The 27,783-nt window shown below is 40.2% G+C and overlaps 1 protein-coding gene across 4 annotated transcripts in view; it reads right to left on the bottom strand.

Annotated features, from left to right (window-relative positions):
* LOC145993905 (uncharacterized) overlaps positions 1-27,783 on the bottom strand; it is a 337,495-nt gene that overhangs the window by 91,174 nt on the left and 218,538 nt on the right. For all 4 annotated transcript variants that reach the window (XM_083129816.1, XM_083129817.1, XM_083129815.1 and 1 more), the window contains exon 3: positions 626-741. In XM_083129816.1, coding sequence (XP_082985942.1) covers positions 626-741 — 116 coding nt within the window. The remainder of the gene's footprint in view (positions 1-625; positions 742-27,783) is intronic.

Below are 27,783 nucleotides of genomic sequence, written 5' to 3' on the forward strand. Positions count from 1 at the left end.
ACAGGACATAGACATAGCCATACACAATTTATAACGTAAAAAAGGATCCAGTAATGATCGCATCATTACACCCTCAAGATTTTAGATCCTAATACTTGAACAATTTTCCTAAAGCAAATTTTCTTTACTATGTAACTTCTTCGGACCTACTGCACAACGGACATAAATTTTATATTTAGTAATTAAAAACATTATTTTTAGTTTTAATTATCAACCTGTACTGCATAGTTGCATATATTTAGGATGAAATGTTATTATTTTAAATTACATTTGCTCTTCAATATTCGCTACCACAGAAGCAAAAATTTTTGTTAATTTTCTCTATAAAGTGCGTGTACTCGCCCGCAACAAAAATTCTGTTCCACAACTCTGACAAAATTATATCTTTGGAAAGAACATCGTCAAAATTGAGAATGTGCTACAAGATATAGGTAATACAACGCAAGGGGAAGTAGTATTTTGTAAGAGACGTTATTAATCAACTCCAACGTAATCGAAATATGTGCCTAAATAATATCATACGTAGTAATATTTATGCTGGGTCAAGTTACGATATTCAAAGTTCAAGTACTCTTATCAGCAGCTATTCGTCTGCAAATCAAAGACACATGTGTGGAACTCTTACCTTGGCTACTCCACATCTGTGATGGGGACGTGTGTGTGACGTCAGACGTGGGGCTACTGGCGAGGTACTGCACGGCACTGGTGTAAGTGTTTCTCGTAGTAGGAACATACATAGGTCTGAAAATAAATAAATCACATGTTACATTTTTATACAGTTCAAACCCAAAGAAAATGGATTTACAGAACATGTAGGGTTTATCCATAAGATAGTATACCAATAAAGATCACATTGAGAAGGAGAAAAAACATGCAAAAAAATGCACTTTTCACAAAAATAAAATTAGTGAACAGCAATTATCTAACTAAATACTGCTATTTTCCTAAGTATGCAGGCAAGCTACACAGATGTATTCATACCATTTAGTATTAAACACCCACCCACACATGGGACGTAATTGTATGTGTTGTCAATGGTGCCTAGTTCATGGATTGTTCGAAATATACACAAACACATATACATACATACACACACACTTTATTAAATTAGTAATTTCAAGTGCACGGGGTTATAACTGCTGTACTTATCTAATATCATCATGATTTGTCCCGCCCCAAATCACAAGCTTGTAAGGTTTAGAGGGACGCATTTTCTCCAGTCGAAGCTCTACAGGAGTACTACAGGCCAGATGCGTATTCTCCATTTTAGACTATCCAGGTGGGGGAGAGGATGAGCTCTGGGCAGCCAGTAAATATTCTTAGCCTGCCCGTTCAAATGGCGTGCAAGAAAAATGTTCACAGTATTTTGTAATAGGGAAAAAAGCATCACATGCAGGGGGATAAAGTCACAAACACAGAAGTGGAAAGAAAGAATTGGACAAAAAACAAAGAAATAGGATCAAAGAAAGAGACAGAAAGAAACAGAGAAAGAAATAAAGAGAGAGAGAGAAAGATAAACAGAGAGAAATGACATAGAAGAAAGGAGAGGAAGGAAGAGGAAAGGGAACACCAAGAGAGAGAAAGAGGGAATGAATAAAAAAGTAAGAAGGAATCAATGAGTAGGAAAGACGCGCGCGAGAGAGAGAGAGCACCGAAGCAAATACACTTTGCGAATTAACGGGGGGATTCCCCAACCAAAAAATCCCAGAAAAGGAACATTATTTGTATCCCTGCCAGAGGTGTTTTTATATCTATCAAAGACAATGGAATTGAAAGCAAATAGAATATAATTTCTTAATTATGTAACAATCACAATTGAAAAATCATTCGTGCCCATTAATTGTCCAGTCATCAAATTTTACCCTTCTGGATTTCACTTGTGGATTAAACAAGCACACCATTCTGCAACTAACCTCACCGAGCCAAGTCTTCCACTTATTTCATATGTATTAAAGTGTTTACAAGAAACTTGTAGGTAGATTATATTGACATTAAATTTGAACTTGGCAATAGAAATTTGGTCAAATTTTCGGTGTTGTTAGTTCGAAAGCTCTTGTTGTGTAAGAGTTTGGATTTACTTAGAATGTAAATACACTGTTTTTAATGATTTATTACGTAAGGGGTCCAGGGTTAGTTACCCGGTGGAGGCACATAGTGGTTCGGATCCAACTTTAAACTGTAGGTCAAGTCCCGATTAGCCTTACTGTGTATAAAGTGGACTTCAAACACCAAATCAATCAATCAATCAATCAATCTCAATTACGTTTACATGTTATCATAAGATAAATGTTCTGAGGTACTTAGAACCGCAAGGAATAGTACACATAAAAATCAAACTCATTTAATCCCGAAATGAAATCACAAATACGCCACTAAGTGCCCCCCCCCCCCCTCATCAAAGCAAGAAGCTAAATTCGCACAGTGCAAATCCGACCTGAAAATACTTCGCTGACCCTTGAAACCGCCTGAACAACACTCTGTGGCGACACCATTGACTTGAGCAGTCAGTGCCTGTTGCAATACGACCTGACTCATGTTACATGCAACCGTTTAACGCTCGCCCAGCAGAAACTGAACCAACGCCCAGCAACGTGACTCGTAGCTGATTCGACAATGTTTGATATAAACATCAAAATAAGAGCAGGACCTCGCCTCCCGTGACGGGAGCACAACAGTCCAAAGGGGGTTACTCACAGCCAAAGAATTGACACAACATGCTCTTTGGCTGAGCTGGAGAGGAATTTGTTGTTTACAGTGAGTCACAAGTAAATCTGGAAGCAAAAACAACTTGCAAGTCTTCGTTTGTTTTTCTTAACACAGAGTGAGGGATGTTGGGAATCCTCCTTCGCCACGGTGCTGATAAGAGTTCAAAGTTACCCTATTCCCACACTCTTTACGATTCCCGCTCAACATACTTCCCATGACACCCACTATAACTCGAAACGTGCATGAAAGCGGCGTGCGGAATTTCCACGCGAGAAGCCAGGAGGTTCCTACGGAACAAATTTTTCGGCTTCGAATGCGCTCTCGTGTCGTTCCGGGTGTGTTCGTGTGATTCCGGCATTTCTCGGCAGGCAAACTGAAGGCAAATGCTCATTTCCGAACACATGAGCGGGCCTCCAACGAGGGATGCATGGAATGTCATGCACTGCGGTTCGGAGCGCCGCAGTACGTAGAAAACTTTACTCCAAAAAAATATTCAGAGAGTGAGGTGGTCTAGTCGGTGTTGGCCTCCGTGGCGACAGCGCGCTACGACGCCAGGGGTCCCGCGTTCGAATCCCGGTTAGAACATGGATGTTTGTGTTTGTCCCAATGAGAAAAAAGACACGAAAAATTAGTTCAAAATGATACGTGTAAAACCTGAGAAGAAAACAAAAAGGCGGATACTACCGCTTAAGGGTATTCCATATATATAAAGAAAAAATAATTAAAAAGTCGGTAGGGAGTCTGACTGACAGGTGGGAGACCCGGGTTCGATTCCCGGGTCGGGTGATCTAAGGTCGAAATTTTTCCGGCCTTGTCCCAGCATAAAGCGGCTCCGGGGCTCACTCAGCCTCGATGGATGCCTGGTGGCAACCCTGCGGAGTAAAGACGGCCGGAGCATGGTACTGATCACATCACCTCCAAAGTGGCCGAGATCGAGAATGAGGCTCTACCTCCACATCTCCTAAAATGTGCTTTCATAGCACGGTGCCGTATGCACGGGGAACTTTACCTGTGGTTTTCAGACACTACTGAAATGCGTAGACGAGTGCATAAACGTAGAAGACGATTACTACATCAAGAAATAAGTATGTTTTCCATCCACTCCAGCAAATAAATAATCCTGTTTTGTTTGCTTCATAAACCTACAATTTACTTTCGTTTCAACACACCTCGTAACGTTCCCATAGAGGAATCTGATCTCAGGATCACGCGATATGCAGGTGTAGCACACGGATAATACAGGGATGTAAGTTTACAACACCGGCAACTTAAAAAATATTTTTTTATGTAATGTTTTGTTCATTAAGGCGTCTTTACGACGCAACAAGTTCTGAAAAGTATATGCACATATTTGTATGTGTGTGTGCGTAACCGAGAGTCGGACATTTTGGCGCTGGACATTTGTAATCATGTGATTTGAATGTATGCAAATGGAATCTGGATTTCATTTCAGGTGAATTACTTTATCCCAAAATGTGCATTCATCACAAATGATGAACTATAGCCATCGATATTGCCTTCGCAATTTTTCAACAATTCCCATCCAAATATACAGACTACCTGGCAGCGTCTCTTGTTGAAAGATTTAAATTCCAAATTATCAATAGCAAAACCCGCTACTTCTCGAATTCCTGGGGAGTTCACCACAGAGTTTTCGGTCTTCCATCGGAACAAATGCTGGTAAATAATATCAAATCTTGCCAGAGTTTACATGCTGTCTATGTTTGTAATTTTATTATTTTTATTATATTCATCGTTGAAGATTTCAGCGTTAAATGATCATATGTCCTGTATTTTTTCTCAAATAAATAAAACATTTTGAAAAACGTTTTCTTTAAAGCTGCTCAAACATTTCTCTTGGGCTCTTGTAAAATATGAAACTTTTTAAAAATTGATCATCCATTTAACAAAAAAGTTCGGAGAGGGCTAGAACATTAATGAACACCATTATGCTTAATTTCTAATTAATTGTTGCTTACGATTAAATGCGTGAAATCTAGTATCCACTAAAACCGAAGTGGAAGTACCTTATTTACATCCATATTCTAGTCTTAATATTTTGGTGTACGCCACAAAATTTCTATACTTTCTGGTTCAGTATCTTTTTCATGACGGTCTCGACCCACACCACTTCAAAATGTCGACAAACAACACGCACATCACGGTCAATATAAGATCAACAACCACGTGTGTCAAAATGTTTTGAAATGTTAGTGGCGTGTTTGGACACTTGAAAGTCCTATCGTGTTCAATAGCGAAATATCTCAAGTCGTAAAACTGTCTCGCCTTTCAACAAGTAAGCTGATGGTGCGTATTGCTGTTCTTCCCATTGAAAGAGCGTTGAGTGTAAAGGAGACGAGGCACGGATCCATTCCTTTTCATGACTTCACCCGGGGTGGTAGGGGGTGAAGACTATGCTCAAGACAGCCTCCCCGGTTGGATTTGTTTCATTCTTTCACGAATTTCTATGGGCGCCTGTAGATGATTTCCTCGGGGGGAAGGGGGCAACATTGAAAAGTGTGTCTTAAAGTGAGATATAAATTGATGTCCATTTTTACGGGTAATCAATAAGAGAAACACTTTAAATTGGCGAGATAAGAAAATTCATAAGAGAGACAGATAAAAGGAAAGGAAAGAAACAAAATGTAGAGAGTAAGGGAAAACAGAACCCGAAGGAATAGAAGTGAGAAAGAGAGGGAGAGAGAGAGAGAGAGAGAAGTGAGGAAGGATAAACAAATTTTCAGAAAAAAAGAGAGAAAAAGAAAAGTGTGACAGAAAAAGAGAGAGAGAGAATAGAAAAACTGATATAGAGAAAGAGAGATAGGGATAGTAAAATTGCTACAGAGAAGAGAGATAGAGAATAGAAAAATTTCTACAGAGAAAGAGAGATAGATAAAGAAATATAAAAATTGCTACAGAGAGTAAAAGGGAGAGAGGGAGGGAGAAATAGAAATAGTACAATAGATTGAAAATGAAAGATAAAGGCAGAAACAAGTCCACCTTATGCACAGTAAGGCTAATCGGGACTAGACCTACAGTTTAAAGCAGAATCCGAACAACTATGTGCTACAAACCCGGAACACCCTGATAACAAGGCGGCGACGAGAAACAATGAGAGAAAAAGAATTGAGAGAGGAGGACACACACGCACATTCACGCACTAATTCATAGAGATAGATAAATAGAGAGAGGATGAGAGATAGAAATAAAAGAACAGAGTATGAGAAATCGTCGTTTCGCCATCAACTCCTTGTGAAACTTCCTCCTTACGGGAAAAAAAATAAAAACTCCTCGCAAGGTTCAAGGTTATAAGATCGACGCCCTGGGGAGTATGAGAAATTGTGCGTACGCGTGTGTACAGAGGCATGCGTGCGTGCGTGCCTAAGTGAAAGTAACAGAGATTTTGTTTGCACACCACTGCAGCAGCAACACATCAGGTAGAAAGTCTGCAATCTATTACTACTTGTGGAAAGAGACATGTTGAGATAGGAATTAGTCTAAAAGTTTAAAATGTCTTAGAAAAGTTTTTGGGTACTTTAACAATTGAATAAGTACACATAGAATTAATTAAATCAAAAAGGTACATAAAAATATGTCTCCTCAATGAAAAATCTAACTTTATGAGGTACCAATATGCAGTAAATTATTGCATGTTGTTAAAAATACAGGGTGTTTACAAATGTTGGATATACTTGCCATTGGCGACTCGATAAAGGAATAGGTAGGATTGGGACCGAGGACCACATATCAACAAGATTGCAGAATTGACGTCTACGGAGGACATGATATGTCCATATTATGGAGCATTTGTAAGGTGGGTTAAAAAACTTCTATATTTACTCTCTTCACTGATATGCTCGCATCCCCGTGTGTATGTTTGACTTCGAGCAAATTGACTTCCGATATCCCGGAGGGAATTATGAAACACTCTGCATTATAAATGTCGTATTACTGGATTCGCAAATATACGTTACATATTTTGTAGGCTTTCTTTCAAACAAACTCAAATTATGTTGAATTCTTAATATAAAAGCAATGCATTCAGATCGTTGGAATACGGTTTCCTTGATTGGAACGTATAGCCTATTAAAAATTGATCAGTTTCAACTTCCAGATATTTGGCAATAAATTAACAAAAATAGAATAATAATTTATGGATAGTAAACCAGTCGTGTCAAGTAAGGATGAAACGAAACGGATAAATGCAAGAAAAAGTATTCAAGTTTGAATCACATTTTTGTTTACTATCAAGGTGGATCAAGAGGCACATCTTGATGCAAACCGTGTCGTTTTCACCACACAACATAGGAAGTGCATAAATTCAATTTAATGAATTTTTCTTTTCTGTATGCAAATGAAGGGTTTGGGGGGGGATAGGGTAAAACCTACAACACAACTTCAAAAAGTTTATGTAAAAGGGCTGTAAAGTATAATCTTCATTTGTTAAAGATTGAACTTTACCCCCATGCACAAATTTTATTAGTGTTTGGGTGAACCCAGAACAGCCTTATGCAAGAACAAGGTCGGAGATCATCCACCCCGGGGATCGAACCCGGGTCTGCCACGTGGCAGTCAGTATATATGTGTGTCTTTGTATGCACGTATATGTATGTAGACCTTATATACAAAGTTTGAGTTTTTTAGTTCTGTTTTAATGCACAGATAGGTTGATTGAGACTGCACCTACAGTTTGAAGTGGGATATCAACCGCTATGAGCCTCCAAAGGTATCGAACCCGGCACTTTTTGATTGCAAGGCGACGAAGTTACCACTACGCACGCCATCGGGGTGTAAAGTTTAGTATTTCAATTTTACCTCCAAAATTTTATTTGAAGTCAATGCCACTGTTCAATTTTCAAAACGCTTCTACAGACAGTATTAGTCATAAATTTGTATATTGTATACCATATCATAATAATAAATTATGTGTAATAATGAAAGAAATTGATGAGACTCTTGTAGGAACGTTTGTATTGTGAGCAGAGCGAGCAAGATAATTTCCACTAAATCCACTATGTTTTGCCAACTGGCTATAAATTTAATTTAAAAGTGCACCAATGCTTTCACTGACGCAGCATTGTTTACTTTTTTTCTCTTTGAGATTTCGGCCCATGTTGCCTCGGTCCTCCTGGTAACAGACTCGCTCGAGCCCTCTGCTGCAACCTACTGGTTCATACCACAAATAAATGTCTATTCTCTGTCCGCTCTAAGAACGAAGTGAATGCAAACAAATGCACGTGATTTGGGAGAAATCCTATTGGTTGTTCGAATGGCAGCTGTGCGAGAATATTGGGCGTAGGTCTACATGTGATAAAGCCATACCGCTGTGCGTAGCTGTTTTGAGTGGAACTACGATAAGGTGAGCAGACGTCCCCGTCCCGTATTAGCCGGAACAGTCCCGTTTTACTGATCCGTTTCTTTAAACGTAAAACGGGACGCCAAAATGTCCCTTTTTTGTGACAATGACTTATCGGCATAGAATTACTGCAACAATACACCTTCTCTAGTATTACTATGTAACTATGGCATTGCTGGGAATAAATTATTTCACATTTCAATGTCAACAATATGCCATATTCCAATTTTCTTAAAACATTGGAGTTTCTCGTAAGTTTACCTGGAACTAGGGTTGCCAGATTTCTAAAATAAAAAAAACACGACATATAGACATGGATATAGTTAAATTTATTTTTATAACATTTTTAAACATTACAAAATCAATTGCAGTTTAAAGCATTGTTAATGCCGAATTTTTAACATTTTGACAAAATATATTAATATTTGAGTGAACACTTGGCTTTCTTTAAGAGGACCTTTGTTTAGAATAATCATTACTATAACAACATTTTCTTTTTGGCATGAGGAAATAAAAGAAAACTTTTTACATCACCTAAGCCCTGAATATTATCCACTCCACTCTGATTTCATTGACCAAGAAAAGAAACCAGACCTGCCTTTGCCAGTCGTGAGTCGCTTCTTATTCGACATATCGACAATCGACAATGTTAATACGTATGATGATTGAGTGGTAAATGGTAATTGGTATCCAAATAGGTTAGTTATAAATTGTTATTAATTTCTTGTTGTATAAAATGATTTTGAAATTTGAATTCGCTTTTTTTTAGGTAAATACGGGACAAATGGGCGTCCCGAGAACATTTTCCGGGACCCCGGGACATTTCTTTAAAAAAGGGGACAATCGCGTATACTATACGCGTCTGGCAACCCTACCTGGAACTGATGTGCCCACTGAACGAGTCTTTTCGTACATGAATGGTTTGTAGGCAAGTGACGAGCGCTCTTTCAATACTTACAAACTTTGGGAGCCATGTTCATTAATAAGGTGAACTTTAATCAAACATTTTACAAAATGTTATTTGAAAAGAAAGATGTAATGAAGAAGATCCATTCATCGGCAAAATGGGCAAAAAAGAATATCAGCCAATGACTTCTACGTGTAATTCTAAGGGACGATTCACCCTGAAGCGACAAGCGAATTTTGCCAATCGAAGGCTTGCGGTGCCTGTCACGCCGCTACGGTCGGAAACATTGCTGCTGATTGGCTCGTTCCCAAGCGGCATGTGTCGCGTGTCGCTTCGGTGTGAATTCTCCCTGAAGGACTGCTTTGTTGGAGTGCAGTGCATATCACAGTATTAATTTATTACATTAATTATTTTTTAAACATAAGTATTTATAAGGAAAAAGTTTTTATTAAAATGTGTATATTGACTTACAAATTACCGTTTTGTTGACTTACAAATCTGGTCACCTTAAACTGCGACCAATAAATTCTTGGGTAAAATAACGTCACAATTTGTTTAAATAGGTTCTTTCTCACAGGGGACGGAGAATAGAGAGTTCTGTGCCTTGCAGCGAGAAAAGCTAACAATTAGTGTCCTTGGTCCCTCCCGCCCCATCCCAAGCTTCCTTATCACAAGAAACAGTTAATCCCGCTTCCCGCAAACGCCGGAACACGGAATGCAAACCAGCTAATGGTCCACGGAGGGGGAGGGGGGACACTTCCGCCGGGGTGCATACAACCAGAACACTCGCCCCGCTAACAATGAGGAGGCTGAGTTAATTCGATCGGGGACAAGTCGGTTTCTTCTGCTCAACAATGGAGGGCATCAGGTACGACACGCGCAATGGCAGGTTACGGCCACAGTGTTGCAAACTACTATCTTTGTTAATGTTCCAAGAGTTTGTCCAGAGTCTACTTAATGCTTACATAGGCTAATCAATCCTTGAAGATGAAGTCACGCCAGCTCTCGAACAGGTCTGCAAGCTCTTAACCTTGGATACGAAACCAGTGTTCTGGAAAACTGTTTGAAAAAAATAGTACTGAAATAGCTCGTAATGTATTTGTCGCCGCCATTGACGACGATTAGCGTGGTGTGGGGGACGTTGCCCCTCACTTTTTGCTACTTTCGACCCGCACTACGATCTCTTAATGCTGAGCCTTGTCTATTAAAAAAAATAAACTGTCCTTGCCCCCAAGTTTTGGCACACAATCGCCACTACTGGTCACCGTATATATCAATGAGCAATTCGGGAGTAAACTTGTTAAGACGCAAAAGTTAAATGCTGAGGCTGTAAAGGGACATTCAGCACATGCAAAAACACACACGGTACAACACGACCCCACACATGATTATCCTGCCAATCAAGGGCGGACGCAAGGAGGGGGCAGGGGGCACTTGCACCCCCCCCCCTGAGATTTCTGGAAAGAGTTACTGGAATTCGAATGGTGAAATTGTAGCGATAGTTTGTATAAAGAAATATTGTTTTCTGTGACTTACAAGAAGTAAGTTACAACAACTATTATTATTATTATTATTATTATTACTATTACTATTCTTGAAGTAGAGTTACATTAAAGCTTACAATATATTTTACAGTTATTATCTAACTATAAAAAAACAGCCTTTTGTTATACATGAATTAGCTAATATGTTAAATATCCAGTTATGCATATTCTATATAAATACACAGAATATGGAAAATACAAATGTATGTATTTTTTTATAAAAACGTAAGTAGTAGTGGTAGTGGTGGTGATAATAATAATAGCAGTGGGAAAAAATCCTGTGGGCGCCCTTCCTGCCGATGGGTCCAGGCGGCAGAGCTCCGTTCGCCTGCAAGAAGCAGTTAATGGGGGTGTACTGCGGGAAAGTGAGGTTCACATTTTCGTGTTACCAGAAATACACCACTTACACTCCAGCCAGTGAATCTCTTTTGTCTCTAAAACTGAGGTGCCGTGAACCCTGCGGTGACTAAGGATGAGAAGGGGGGGGAGGTTGCTATCTATCCAATCTTAGTGCCACCATAGAGCTCTTTGAGTTGAGTTGGTGAAGTCCACTTTATGCACAGTAAGGCTAATTGGGATTTGACCTACAGTTTAAAGTAGGATCCGAACCACTATGTGCCTCCATCGGATATCGAACCCGGGTACCATAGAGCTCGTGATCGGATCATACGGAAATTTATAGAATCAGTTTGGAAGCGCCAAACGTGGACATGGTAACGAAACCTCCCACATCCATCTCAGGGGCTTTCTCTGCAGACAAGAATACTGAAGGACACTCCGACTACTGAGAGGCCAACCAATCCTTCCTCGATGGAGACAGATACATGAGTATTTGGTCTACGAACAAGACGGGGCAGGAAGTTATGACTGAAGCTCGTTTGCGCTTGTAAACAGAATTTCGAGGAGAGTATCTCGCCATCTTCATTACCCAGGTGCAGAGAGAGCGTCAAAGCATGTCTCCGAGAGACATTTATCCGGAGACAGGTTTCAGAGACTTTTGCACGGAAACCCAAAATTTGATAGTGACAGTTACAGAATTTTAAAAGAAGGCAATAGTCCCCCTTCCTTTACGGTCATATCCTCTCTTACAAGCCTCCCAGATGGCGCAGTGGCAGAGTCGTCGCCTTGTAATGAAGGTGTCCCGGATTCGATACCCAGCGGAGGCACATGGTGGTTCGGATTCCACTTTAAACTGTAGGTCCAGTCCCGATTAGCCTTTATGTGCATAAAGTGGACTTAAAACAACTATTCAATCAATCAACCTCTCTTACAAAATTCCAGTATACCATTATTTACGGAGAAAGTTCTGACGCCCCCGTAGCTTTCTCCTGTCTACATTTTATGCCTTGGCCCTTAGGCGCCATTCGATGAACTATAGTAGTGACGCCATAAGAACTGGTCTCCATCCAGAGCGCAGGATGGTTACTTTGACAAAATCCTGTTTCCCTGCTGGCTGCTTCGGAGAGGAGGGATTTTAAGGTTGTCGATTCTCGCCCAAAAAAAGGGAGCAGTGGGTACAATTGGCTGTTTGACCGTAAGTTCCTTCGTAGGTAATCACGGCAAAAGAGGGCGACTGCCACAAAGACGGTCCCCGCGGCGGCTGTTACGGCGGCCTCACTATAAATCTTGTTGAAGCCTTAGCCGCCAATTTATAATTCAAATAAAAGAGAAATATACCAGGGGTGTAAGTGGTGACTCTTCTTCAACACGCCCAAATGTAAACCTCACTTGCACGTAGTACACACTGGACTGTATTTTGCAGGCTAGCGGGGCTCTGGCGTCTGGGCTCATGGTCAGTATAATCCTCTATGGGACATATGTGCTGTCCTTGTGTCTTTGCGATTGTCATCGATTCATCTTATCACCATTTATCCCCATCATCGCGATTAGAAAAAGTGGCAGAAAAGCGAAGAAAAATAAATCGAATCAACTAATGAATCAATCAAGAATACCACTATATGCGAAACAAAAATAGGCCTGAGCGGATACCGCTTCAAACCGATATCGAGGCTTGAAAATTGTAAGAAGTAAAACTTGTTCAAGATAGATTAATATTGGTTTGATAAGTGTTGCACTTCTATTATACAGGGTGACCGAAAAAAGGTAACCGAAATGTAGAACCGTTGTACATGTGTTCGGTTACCTTTCTTGGGCCACCCTGTATGCATCAAGTTACCATAAAATAAGCAACCTATGAACAAGTATCAACCCATACTTTTCGATACCAATACCACTGGTATGAACCCTAGACAAGCACAATTTTTACTTTGGTAGTGATTAAAAATTATGAAGAAATAAAAATTTGCAGTGTATTGCAACCCCTGGGAATTATCTGCTTCAAATTCCCATCTTTTGACGTTCATATAAAATAGCAATGCAATGTCCTTTCGTTGGATATTTGTTAAGTGTATAATGGATATAATTTGTTAAATATTTTAATTAATCCTTAATTGCATACATTATCCCCCTGCGCAGCGTACTGCGTTGAAGGCATATGCAGTGAGCGTATGGAGGTGGGATTCAAACATTCTCCGTTCTGACATAGTTTAAGTGATGTGATCAGGATCACGCTCCGGCCGCTTCTACTCGTCTCGTCTGTGTGATTGATGACGTGTACTTCTCGGTCTCGTATCTATTTATAAACATCCGTTTCGTTCTTGTCTCAATCTCGAGGGGATAAATCTCGGTATGGTCGAGCGTATATATATGGTCGACACAGAAATTTTCACTTCATTGAGGTTAGTAAGGCAAAGAACCCTTCTCAATAGCGAATTTTTTGTTTGACGCCTCGTTTCGACGCTACTACCATCGAAAAACAGGATTTTTATCCTGAATGTGAGCAGCCACGCTTTACAGGAAACTGTATCGCTGCAGGCTTACAAGGCTCGCACACCTGAAGACACAGCTGTGGTGAAGTGTAGCCTCCTTATGTGAACCTAGTGGCACATTTACAGCTTTAGACTCTATCATAGACATGGGGCTATTAGTAGTCTACTCATATAGCCTAATATTCCGCTGGTGTTGGTACTGTCAGTTTTGTCAAAGTTTGTTTACGTCCACTTTATGCTCAGACAGACTAATCGGGACAGGAATGAGATCGCTATTATTGTGCAATGTGCCCTTACTGGGGTCGAACCAAGGATACCCTGATTTGAGAGGTTTTAGGTTTCTGCCTCCCTGATGGTGTAGTGGTAACGTCGTCGCATTGTAATCAAGGGATGCCGGGTTCGATACCCGGTGGAGACACAGTAGTTCGGATCCCACTTTAGACAGTAGGTCCAGTCCCAATTACCCTTCCTGTGCATAAAAGTGGACTTAAAAACTCAATTGTTTTGGACTTTAGGCTACCTTGCAGGCGCGGAATTTATTGCCGTGTCCAAACCCTTCGCTCCTTATATTCACCCAGCATTCCTTCCATGCTGACCTTTCCAGAGCTTGAAAGATTAGGGAAATAAGTTTGTGTATTAATATTCTCGGAACTGAGAGTCCTGGCGTCAGAGTGCTTCACAGAGGACGCTGATTGCTTATCATAAACGTGTCCCTTCGAGTGCTGTGAGGAATGCGTCCACTTGTTTACGCAAGGTTACAAAGATGTGTGCTTTTTTAAGGGACAACAGAGGGAACTGCACGTTTGTGCATGAGTACGAGGTGGAAATGCTCAACACGCGCGTAGGATTACGAACTATTCTTCGCGAAGGTTCAAGGTCGCATGCTTTTACTGAATTGTTTCGGAGTCTCGCGTTTCGCTGCCGCACAGCCTGTATCTATGCAACCCAAAACTGCACTAGAAAGGAGGGCCGTGGTTGCATGCGCAGAAGCTGTCCGTGCGAAGTTCCTCTGCGCAGAGGCCGAATTTGCGATCCGGTACTAACATTTTCTCGAAAAAAAAAGTTTTAGTCTGTAAATGGTCCTGATTTGCATTTCCGGTTGAACTAAACTGTGTGTCCATTTTCGATAAGCTTATCTGTGCATTAATAAATGAAGTTTTCAGAAGAACAAGGAAATAATGTTATAGAGACGACGAGACTTAACAATGTCTCGGGTCTCCTCTCGATGTGTTAATGTCTTTATCGTTCTCGGTTTCGTCGCAATTTATATAGCCTCGTCTCAGTCTCGTCTGGAGTCTCGAAATTTCTCAAGACACCCAAATGTCACCCTGGATTCCTTTTTGCAGACTGCCGAGGCTCTGGCGTCTGGACTCGGAGCCAATATAATCGTCTGTGGGGGGAGTATTGTGTAATTCCTATATGTTTGTGAATGTCCCTTCAACCATCTGATATTCTCACCATTCATTCTCATCTTCGCGATTAGCCAAATGTGCCAGAAAGGCGAAGTAAAACAAACCCAATTAATCCTGTCCAGTCTCAAAATATATATTGCAAGGAACACAAGCAGAGTCACCGCACAAACGTTCACAGCGTATAGAGGTAATTAAGGCAGAACTTTTCTTAACGTTTTTGTGTCGGTGCTTGACGCCTCGTTTCGACGCTACCAAGAATGGAATTTTATCCTGAGTGTATATAAAACCATGCTGAACCGCCGCTGTAATGGACTAGCTTTGATTGATTCATTTATTTTACTTCGCTTTTCTGCCACTTTTGCTAATCGCGAATATGAGGATGAAAGCCGATAAGATGAATTCGATAAAAGGACAATCACAAACACACTAGAACAGTACACAACAGTAGCCCCGCGGAGGATTATACTGGCCGTGACTCCAGACTCCCGGGCCGGGAGATAGCGTGGAGGAGGTATACATATTATGCAACGTATCTATAAAGAATCAGGTAGCTATCGGTTTGGTACTTCTTAACAACCTGTAAGCACGAGTTACCCCCCCTCACTAATACAAATAACGCTGAAGAACTAATTTTCCTTCACGTTCCTTAGAACGAAAAGTAGTAACCTCTACTTCTAGTTGGCAACCTTGGTCGAATGAATGAAACGCATTAACTCGATAGCTGAGAAACGGGCACGAGCGCCCTCTTTTGAGGGCACGGGCGGATGGACAACACCTGGATGTCCCGAGCACGTGTTCCTGGCGACAACTACACGTTCGGCTAAAAGCCTTTGCTCCTCTCGGCCGTTCCGCGCCGCTGGACATGGCGTACCCTTTGTCGGAATCTGGTGCACCAACCTTCCTCACCTTGGGCCGGAACTGTTTTAAGGAGCGCTGGACTTTGTGCTTCTATCGGCAACGCACGGGAGCCGCCAAGAGGTCGGAGCTGTCGCCCCGGGCGCTAAGTCCAAGAGGGCGCCGAACGAGGAAAAGAGAAAAAAGTTGGGACTAAACGAAGTGGTGCCATAGGTAGGTGGAGTCAGGCCATTCACAAAACTTCAATAGTAGAAATAATAACAACAATAATAATTGTTATTATTCAAAAATAACTATTATAAACAGATAAACTTATTCCAAATGTATTTTTATTATGTAAATGAAGAGACTTTGCTACTCAATAAACCAGATGGGTCAATATCTAGCATAACTGTTTTCCATTTCATTTTATATTTAATTCAGTTTGTGTGCTGATATTCATAACTCTTCTATTTTGTTTTTAATATTTGCATACCTCGCTGAAGAATAGGCTTTATAAGTCATGGGGGGAATTTTACTCATAGTATATGTTGTGTAACCTCTCACATAAAATTACAATATTTGATAAAACACCAAGGCAAAATTTATTGTAAAAAAAAATACACTTTAAACCTTATAGCAACGTCTTTCTCAAATTAAAAATCGGGTCCGTGGTCACATTCTTCACCCTCGATTTCGCAAAGATTTTTTTTTATGAACATTGTGTGTTGCAAATTCTGAAGAACAAAATTTAGGAGCCCGGAAACAAGTATTTACGACTGTACAGTCGGTTAAAATTGAGACGTAGCCGCTTGAAGTTGCAAGGTGGAACTGTACTTGCGGCCATGTTAGTTTCGTTGCACCCGTATGGATGTATATATGTAAAAGTCGGTTTTTCAGGGCTATACCCCCAAGAAATTTCATAAAAATTGCTGGCTCCAAATTTCCCGCCGATTCCGGGCTCCGCCCCTGGGGGAATTAACCTTCTATCGCTGCCGCGGCCCCGCCTCTATAGAGTCCCTTTGGAAGGCATGTTAGAAACTGGCCGGAGCCACCTGCCGAATACTGTTTTTACCAAAAAATTAAACCTGAGAAGGTAACTTGCCTCTTTATCCATTATCCCATTCCAGAAGTCAATCATAAGAAGAAAAATAAAATGTGTAGAGGTGCGCCTGTGACATGAATGCATGGTGGAAGCCTTCAAAAACCGTGTTGACGTTACGTACGCAAGGAATTTTAATATTACAAAAACGTAAGTTTCGTAGCACGTAGATGTGAAAAAATTACCTTCCGCGCTATTATGAAACACCCTTTTCTTAGATGAAACTTATATTTTGACGAAAATATTTGAAATGTGGTTCGAATCCCGGCCTGGGCATGTATGTCTGTGAGTGTCCATTCATCAATGTCATCATATCATCACTCATCCCCCATCTCAGAAATTAGCAAATTTCGCAAATTAGCCAAAAAGTGGCAGAAAAAAACAAAGTAAAATAAAGCAAACAAATAAAAAAAACTGAGAGTAAAGATATAGAACAAAGTTTGGCACAAATACATCAATCAGGAATAGATTTACTACACAATTAAATAAGTCGACACCGGAATTCGAATCCGGGGCCTGTTGCTTACCGGGTAATAACGTTAACTGATGAATTCAAAGCGAGAGCATTCCGGATCAAATATTTCCTATGTTTGTGACATTTTCACCTGAGGAAATGAATTCTCAAGCTTACCACCTCTCTTCTCTATTTCTTCTCACTCACTCACTCTCTCTCTCTCTTGCATTCATTGTTCATTGTTAATACAAACGACGTAGAACTACTTCCACTCCACAAAAATCTACTAACTCTATCACCGTTTAATCAAAGGGTTTGTTTCCTGCTGGAGTACATTGTACGGTGGCCCCACTTTGAAGGTTAGTTTATCTGCCCACACATTGAACAAAAACACGAACACTTGTATTTATCATGATGTTAAAATATTTAAGCCACGTACACAGGAATAAATGTAAAGCAATGATTGCGTTGGAAAAAAACAAGAAATATAAAATACAAAGTACCAAATATACCAATCAAAATTCTGGACGGGGTCTACGAGGCCACAGTTAAGGCAACACTGTTCAATGGCATCGAACTATGGGTCTGGGAGGGAGGGGAAACCGTAAACGTCGTACAGTCTAGATTCCTAAAACAAGGGCTAGGAGTAGGGAGGGGTATGGCAACATGTGGGGGACTTAGGGAAATGGGAAAATTAAGAGAGGAAGTGGATGCCAAAATGAGGAGCATTAAATACTGGGCAAAACTGATCACCAGTTTACAATCACAGATGAGGGGGGGGGGTAATGGGAGGCAATGGGTAGCAAAAATAAAGACGGAATTATACAGTATAGGGCTGGGATGGGTGTGGGAAGAGGGAATAGAGGGGAAAATTGATATGCAGATGCTAGGGGCCGGGCCATACGTGCCAGACTGGAAGATATTACCAAACAGAAAATTTTGGCAGAATGCGACGCAAAAATATCGTTAGCATCAGCGAAAATAGCGGATACGGATCGACAATGGGGAAGGAGGAACTACGTGGATTTATGTGGGGCAAAGGGAAGGTCAGGATTGGCCTGGTTCAGACTGGGAGGATGGGCACAAGTTAAACCAAAACGGGAGGACGAGAGCGTAGAATGCCCGCTATGCGGCGAAGACGAGACAAAATTTCACATTCTCCTCCAGTGTAAAGAAACAGGGGAGGCAAGACAAAAATATATCAGGGAAATAAATCAAGATGACATTGAGAATATAATGACAAGCGTTATTAGGAGGGAGAGACCGAGAGGGGGGGAGGCGCAAATAAGGAATCTGGGAACTTTTCTACACTATGCCTGGGTAAAGAGAGCAAAGAAGCTCAGTGGGGATAGCGAACATGTGTGAAAAGGGGGGGGGGGTAACTAAATAAATAAATGTGAGAAAATTTAGGAATCACTCAGGTAACAGTGCAAGTGTTTGGAAAGAGTTGAAATGAAATAGTGTTTGTGAACTCCCAAACAGAGTGAATGTGGAAGTAGACTGAGAGGAGGAATGGTGTAGGAAAAGTGTCCTAAAAATGTTTCATCCTTGTATGGTATGCAGAGCTGTAAAGGCTCATACTGGAAATAAATTATATTCTATATTCTATTCTATACTTAGTATCCAGAAAAAATCTATATTTCCAGTGTTAGATACCTTTTACGCTTATAGCATATTCTGTGCCTCTCCTAGAATAAAAATTCTAGATCCGCCTATTATTTGTAAAAAAAAAGCACTCGTATATTGGCTTCCATGTGCCTTTTGTCAGCTACGTGAATGGAGGCAAACGTTCCAATACAGCGTGTCCGTTATCTGTGGCAGTTATAGCCTAATCTACCGCGTTCTAGACAGTTCCAGATAAGAGCAGCGTCCCATTGCGAGGCAGTGGCGAGTTTACTGTACACAGCGACCCGCATTGAAGTCCGTCAGAATTATCTCTCCGCCCCCCCCCTCTCTCTTTTTTTAAAAAGTGCAATTTTTATCGCTTCCATTCTACAACTGCTATGAGAGTTTAGTCCCTTCTCCGTATAGGACATGGTTGCTATATAAAGCGAGGAACAGGAAGATAAGACAAACCAACATTATTATTTTCTTGTACTGATAGCATTATCTCTCCGCTTACTGCTTTATTCTGGAGTTTGTTGTGGCTTTCTGAGTTTCTGATATCACAAGGGCAATCATGGGTTGAATTTGCGTTTACTTTCTGTGGATTAAACTGTACTGTATGAAAAGAAATTGCATCTAATTTATTGTATGCACTTCAAATGCATTAACGGATACAAGCATGTGCGTAAATCTTTGTTTCTTGGTTCAGTATCGAATTAAATGGAATGTTCTTTTGATACTATATCGAACTTTAATGCATTTTCTTGTATTTATGTGATTTATTGCGTCATTAGGTCATATGACCGGTTTTCTATTCATGCATTTTACTGCTTCGATTGTTAATTTTGTTATTGTTAGATTTCTGCCAAAGAACTGAAAGAGTTTTCACACACAAAAGATGCAACTGACATATGAAGACCCAGGGGGGAAAACGATGAATGTCGATTTTTCGCCCATTTTGAGATCGCAGTGCCATCTGATAGCTCTGAATCTGTACTATAAGAATGAGAACGGCCTTGGTTGGGAAACGGCGAGAAGTGCCTGAAAAACGCATTATTATTTTTGGATATATATTCACGTATATATGAATAGAAATACTTGTTTTTCATTTCCTGGCAAATCGTCTCGAATGAACATTCATCGTTTTTCCCCCTGGCCCTTCATATTTAATGCGCCCTTCAATATACAAGGTAGTCCTCATCATAAGTGCCGATTTTGGAGGAGCCCCCACTTTATGCCCCCCCCCCCAAAATCACGTGGAGGTATTATATATTTACATGTACAAAATATTGCTCATGCCAACCTTTCCCCCTAGCCCTTGGTTCGAATGTCTTGTTACCTCCTGCAGAACAATACAGAAAGTTACCAATACAGAAAGTCAGTGTGATTTCCACCGTTTTCTTGACACAAAAATTTGTCTGCATGTTCTCGGTTGCACCTCTTTGTAAAATCTTCCAGTGAAGTCATATTGCACTTTCATTATTGTTTAAATGCTCTGTGGATATTCATGCGTTCATGCATGCTGCTCCACACTATAATTAGGCTTAATGAAATCAGAGACAGGTCACTGGACATAGACAGACAAGAAATAATAACAGACTGCCAAACAAAGACCTCAATCAGGGAACTGCTAAGAGTAAGAGAATAAAGGGGGGAGCGAAATATATCCAGGTTGTGGGAAAAAATGAAAGAGGCGCGCTGGCATGGTTCAGATTATGGAGATGGAAACAACTGAGAAAGAGAATCGAAGGAGGGGAAACGATATGTCCTTTGTGAGATGGGGAGGAGACGGACAAGCATATCCTAATGAACTGCCCTTCTACACGTGACCTAAGGGACAAATGGATGAAAAACTTAACAGGGAGGGAGGTGATAGAAGTGGTAGACGACAGAATAAAGATAAAGGAAACGGGGCAGCAAGTGGGGAAATACCTGGGAGAAGTAACAGAACGGCGGGGGAAAGCTATTAGAGAAGGCAACGAAATGAGTGATCATGCTCCAGCCGAGCCATCTTTATATTGTAAGTGTGTGTAAAGTAAAATGTATGCGTTTTTTCGTGAGAGTGCAGGAAAACAAAAGTGAGGCGAGGAAGAAGGAAGAGAGACTGGAAGAAGAACTGTCGAGGGAGGGGAAGAATGTGTATATAGGGTAAGTTCCAATGTGATAAGTATCTTGCCGTGGCAGGACATTCGAACCACCCTGTGTAGATAAACATTTCTCTAAACATCGAAATGGAGTGATTATACAGGGTAATTCAAAGTGAATGGTGCAACTTTACACAGTTATTATGATTACCATTTATGATAGAAAATCAGACGAGGCATCAATATAAAGAAAAACTCTGGAAGTTTTATTCCCACTTAGCGGGCTTATTCTGCTTAGCCGATGCTCCACCAGGGTCGCCAGTGTTGCAAAATGGCTAATGACCAGTAGAAGGCGTATTGTGTGTCGGAGCCATTGGGAACTGATTCAATCACAATGGTGCAAAGACATTTCCGCATGCTTTACGGTAGTAATGCAAATGTTACACCCTTCCGAAAGATTTGCCAAAGCTACAACTGCGAATTGTTGGTGCCTTCGAAACCGTTGACAACGATATGCTGTCTCGTGCATAGCAAGTGCTTGAATATCGTTTGGACCTTTTCCACGTTACACATGGTTCCCATGTTGAATCTTTGTAATGTGAGTCAATTGAGTGAAACTTCCAGAGTTCTTCTTTATATTGATGCCTTGTCTGATTTTCTATCATAAATAGTAACGTCATAATAACTGAGTAAAGTTGCACCATTCATTTTTTATTACCCTGTATTTCAAGAATTCAAAGTAATTTAATTTTATTTGGAAGCAAGTGAATTAATTTATGCATTTTTTGAAATGAGTAAAATGGTATTAATAATAGTTATAAAATACTAGATGCATATTTGTTCATGTTCAAGGTCAGATGCATGTAAACATTTGCTTGAGGATATATTTAACTTTTATTTGTGTACAACATGATTGGAACCCGAATTCCTAGGCACTAAGGACTGCCCAAATAGGCAGACAAAAAGTCACTATTATTTTTTTCATAAAACGACCCGATAAGGGCACTAAAAATTTTAGAAAAGCATATAATAGATAAGAGCTATAATACTGTGAATGATGAAAAGCACGAAATTCAAGAACCTCGTACAAAAAATTTAACACATCCGCGAAATTGAAAATCAAAAATTTTTAATATGCAGAAAATTGTAAAATGTTTGCATTTCCAGGAACAAGAAATGTTATACAAACAAAACTCGAAATGCATCAAGTTCTTTGAAATGATCGTACCTGATCTTCTCAATTGGTGCATTTTAACTGCATCGTATGGAACAGCAACTGACAAAAGTACACTTTGATGCATCAAAGGGGCATCAATAGTAATTTGTGTTACTGAAGTCAACATATTTGCGTCAAATAACAGGTTTTGAGAGGGCATGATTTATATGGAAAATAAATGTCAACCCAAAATTATATATTTTACACATATAATTTTATTTCAGTCACGGTAATTTATGTTAATTATCAGAAGGGGGGGAATATGCCTAGTTTGCGCCTCTCCCTATAAAAAATACCTTGCTTGCCTCTACCTTGGAATAACATCCTACGGATGGACATCTATACTTAATGTATAGATTTTCAACACGCGACACAGGAGCTGAAGAATTCTATTAACAACAATACGCCACTGGAACAATCGAAACATATATGGTAACGACAATTCGGCATCGACCAGTCAGATAGCAGCAGATAAAATAAATGTTTAAAATTAAATTTTCTGTTCTGAAATATTAGAATATTTCTGGCGTATATGAACAAATGCTCCCAGCTATGCAAATGTAAAATCAGAAAAAAAAATCCTCAGAAGTTGTCAAGAAGCATGTTTGAAGACACATTTGCTATTATAAAGAGCTCTAAATTTAATTCACTTGCCCTTAAAAATGTCACATATCATTAGATTTATTATCTTATGTAATCTTCAAAGCCGCCTGAGATAATCTAAGGCAGAGGGCAGCACCTATCCTCTAATACTCTTTTCAAGCATATTAAACCGCGTTTAGTCTAGCCTGTAATTTTCCCACGGAAGGAATCACTGGATAATTACTGCGCCAATCGATAAAGAGGAAAATGTCGTCTGCCCCTCCGAAAAAAACATCCTGCGTACGTTAGTGTACACACGCACACACATATATATACACACACACACAATCTTCGCAAAATCACTACAACATTTCGCCATGGTAATCATAACGAGCTACGAACTAGAGGTCCTAGGTTCGAACTCTGGTTAAGCCATGAATATATCATCCACTTCATCAGTTCGCCACTCATACTCATCGTTGCGATTAAACCAAGAGGTAGAAAAACGAGGTACAGTAACATAAAGTGAAAGAAACTCTACCTCACTACATATTTTTTTCCAAATATTCCACTGCTTCGCTTTGTAGCCCAATTCACAAAGGATAACACACCTCACGAACTCTAATACAGCTACGTAAAAATATGTCATGGGTTCAAATTCCACGCAAGTCTGGTACTTGTTTCCCCTCCATGTAGATTGCACATAAGTTCTTCATCGTCACGATCAGCAATGAGAATGAGAAAGTAGGATAAAAAATCACTCAAGATCTCTACTGAGAACAAAAGACTCATTCGTAATCACGTGACGTTTCCTATGACGTCCTCCTTTTAAAATAATCACATGCTCTGAACTTGTGTTGACCTTATCTTTGCTTATCACAGCAATTCGCGTATGGACATCTAACGTAAATTCTTCTAAGAAAAAATACTTTTAAAACTATGGTGCTACTGTATGTTAAGTTTCTATTGCTGTTAGCCTTTAAAAGTCTTTATAATCTTTTAGTTTATTTGATAATAATTTTTTTAATTTCTTCTAATTTTATTTAGAAAAGATCCTCATTTTATTTTATTTTCCATGTACTGTTTTTTTAATCCTTTTTGGCTCTGTTTTTTTAGTTTCTTAAACCTGATCTCTTTGTTTCCTAATCTTTTATTTTTCTGCTTCATTTCTTTTGTTTCTCTTCATTATATACATTATTCATTTTAATATTTCTCATATCTTTAATTTTTTAAATAACTTATTTCTGGCAGATGTATAATATTTAACAGATGAACATGACTTGTGTTATGTAGCGAATATATACATATATATATATATATATATATATTTACAACTTTGTTAATGTCTTCTCTTGCACTTAACTATTAATTACAATCTTTCATTACTTCTCTTTAGTAACATAATGAAAGAAATAAGAAAGTAATAAAATATAATAAAAATAAAAGAAACGCAGTCGAATACCCCGACACACACACACACAATAAGAGAGAGAGAGAGAGAGAGAAAGAAAGAAAGAGAGAGAGAGAGAGAGAGAGAGAGAGAGAGAGAGAGAGAGAGAGAGAGAGAGAGAGAGAGAGAGAGAGGTACACACCCACACCAAACGAAAGGAATTCCATAACCATTTCTGCTAAAAACTTAATACGGACATCATACATTAATATTCAGCTAATATGTATTATTTTCTTAGGTCTTTCTGTGTACACGCCACTTAGTCTGGGAAATCAAATTTCTAGTTCCACCTGTTTTAACCTATGGGTCTATAGCTGTAACTGTTTCTGGAACTTTGCGATTGAAGAAGAGATTTGGATTTCAGGGAGGGGGAGGGTAGCTTGTTGCAGGGCTTTGTTAGAATAGAATAGAATAGAATAGAATAGAATTTATTTCCAGTATGAGCCTTTACAGCTATACATACCATACAAGTGAAAAATTTTCGTGCACTTTCCCTACATCCTTCCTCCTTTTTAGTCTGCTTCCACCTTCACATTGCTTGGGAGCTCACAAACACTATTTCATTTTAAATCTTTCACTGTACTTGCACTGTTACCTGAGTAGTTCCTAGATTTTCTCAAATTTATTTATTAAATTATTTATTTAGTACCCCTCCCCTCTTTCACACATGGTCGCTATCCCCACTGAGCTTCTTTGCTCTCTTTACCCAGGCGTAGTGTAGGAAAGTTCCCAGATTCCTTATTTGCGCCTCCCCCCCTCCCGGTCTCTCCCTCCTAATAACGCATGTCATTATATTCTCAATGTTATCTTCATTTATTTCCCTGATATATTTTTGTCTTGCCTCCCCTGTTTCTTTGCACTGGAGGAGAATGTGAAATTTCGTCTCGTCTTCGCCGCATAACGGGCATTCTACGCTCCCGTCCTCCCGTTTAAGTCTAACTTGTGCCCATCCCCCCAGTCTGAACCAGGCCAATCCTGTCCTTTCTTTTGGCCCACACAGATCTACGTAGTTCCTCCTTCCCCATTCTCGATCCGTATCTACTATCTTCGCCGATGTTAACGATATTTTTGCGTCGCATTCTGCCAAAATTTTCTGTTTGGTAATATCTTCCAGCCTGGCACGTATGGCCCCAAGCATCTGCATATCAATTCTCCCCTCTATTCCCTCTTCCCACACCCATCCTAGCCCTATACTGTATAATTCCGTCTTTATTTTTGCTACCCATTGCCTCCCATTACCCCCCCTTATCTGTGATTGCACACAGAGTTTCTTCAAATTTCCCCCTTCCATGGTGATCAGTTTTGCCCAGTATTTAATGCTCCTCATTTTGGCATCCACTTCCTCTCTTAATTTTCCCATTTCCCTAAGTGCCCCACATGTTGCCGTACCCCTCCCTACTCCTAGCCCTTGTTTTAGGAATCTAGACTGTACGACGTTTACGGTTTCCCCTCCCTCCCAGACCCATAGTTCGATGCCATAGAATAGTGTTGTCTTAACTGTGGCCTCGTAGACCCCCTCCAGAATTTTGATTGGAATATTTGGTACTTTGTATTTTATTTTTCTTGTTTTTTCTAACGCAAAAATTGCTTTACATTTATTCCTGTGTACGTGCCTTGCCCACCTACCCGTCACTGTCATCACCATGCCTAAATAATCGTACTGTTTCACCCTATCGACACTTGTGTCTCCGTATTTCCATTGTTCATCCCTACCAAATACGTACCCGTTCTTAAATACCATTATTTTGGTCTTCTTCATATTTACTCGCATGGCCCATTTCCCGCAATATCCGTGTAACGTGTCTAGACCGTCCTGTAGACCTGCTGTTGTGTTCGAAATCAGTACCAGGTCGTCTGCGTATAACAAAAGTGGTACCTTTACGTCGGATATCGTTGGTGGATCCGTGTCCTTCTGCGTTATTTCCTCCACGATATCGTTGATGAAGAGGATAAACAGCAGAGGGGAGAGAACGCACCCCTGCTTCACCCCCAGTACTGATTCATTTGCCCCTGTTACGCCCTCCTTCCCGCACTTTACGCAAAACTTAACTTTTTCATACGCCGCTTGGAGAGCTCTGATCATTCTGGCGGATACCCCAACGTCCCACAATTTTGCCCACAACATTTGCCTGTTTACCGTGTCAAAAGCCTTTTCGAAATCCACGTAGCAACAATATAGTTTCCCCCTTTTGACCCCTACTTTTTCTTGTATCAATGTCTGCAATAAAAGTACATTGTCAATTGTCTGATAATTTTTCCGAAATCCGGCTTGCAGAGGAGAAAGAACGTCAAAAATTTCGCACCATTTCTGTAATCGTCTATATAATATCTGGCAGTACACTTTGCTCAGTACGGACAGTAATGAGACCCCCCTGTAATTGTTAGGATTGCTTTTTTCCCCTTTACCCTTGTAGATGGGGCAGTTGCACACTACAGTGTTAGGCATAGATTCCAATCTTGGATGTGTTGTCTTCCCCCCTCAATCCATTTCACCAGTCACCGTCCATTCGCGTTTTTGAACCCAGAGGTAGAAAAGCGATATAAAATAACAATTTTAGAAATTGACAAGAAGAAGCAATAACACCGTGTTTATCTGACAGCTTTCCGACGGGTGAGGTAGAAAGGAAAAGTTGAAACAAACGTAGAGTGAGATTTGTGTAACGGCTGTCGCTGTTCAGCATTTGTAGCTTGGAAGCGAGTCATAACCCTAACCGGGACTGGACCTACAGTTTGAAGTGGGGCCGACCCCCGTGGTGGAGTGGTTAGCAAATCACGCTCGGGTTCGAATCCCGGCCTGGGCATGAATGTTTGTGAGTGCCCATTCATCAATTTCATCATATCATCACTCGTCCCATCTTCGCAAATTGGCCAAAAGTGGCAGAAGAGCAAAGTAAAATAAACCAAATCAATCATTAATCAGTTTGAAGCGGAATCCTCCACTGAGACTCCTTAAATTGTGACGATGGATCTGGGTGATGATTAGAAGGAATAGATTAATGGACACCCACATGGAATACCCGTGCCCAGGCCGATGTTCGAACCCTGGACTTAAATTTGTTAAGATTTAAAAAATATATATATGGCTATTTTCAAGATACAGGGTGGCTCAAAAGTTACTTAACACCCCCGTACAAGGCCACTGCAGCGCACAACGTGGAAATGGTGATGACCAATCGTTATCAGCCCAAGGGGGAACTACATTGACGCCACCCGCGCGGTCGGCGGCCATCTTGATGTCCGCTACCTTGAATTCAACTTCAGAATTTAAAAGGGAAGGAGGTGATATGATATATCAAATCAGGCTAAAATTTCACGAGAAATGCAATGGTGAAGGTTTTTCGACGTATCTTTAACCAGTAAAAAGTTATGACTGAATTCTTGTACCAATTTGCTCCTTTTCGAGGTGTTAGAAAAATGCCTTAAAATTTCTTTAGCGCATTGGTAATGTATCGAGATCAAAGTGATGTCTAGGGACAGAAATTCGCATGCCATTGCACACGATTTTAATCGGATACATCTACGAAGAGCTGCGCATTATGAATGGTTGTCGCGAAAAATTTACAGTGTGACGCTTCCATTGAATTAAAAGTCTTTCACAGTGACAAGGCTAACGTTTATGTTCATAAACATTAGCTACAATTGTTGGCAGATCTAAATGAAGTTTTCATGTATTCAAAAACTGCCATACATACTCTTTTTATTC

The sequence above is a fragment of the Lepisma saccharinum genome, chromosome 10 (assembly GCF_977018435.1).
Source record: "Lepisma saccharinum chromosome 10, izLepSacc3.1, whole genome shotgun sequence".
Classification (NCBI taxonomy): Eukaryota; Metazoa; Arthropoda; class Insecta; order Zygentoma; family Lepismatidae; genus Lepisma; species Lepisma saccharinum.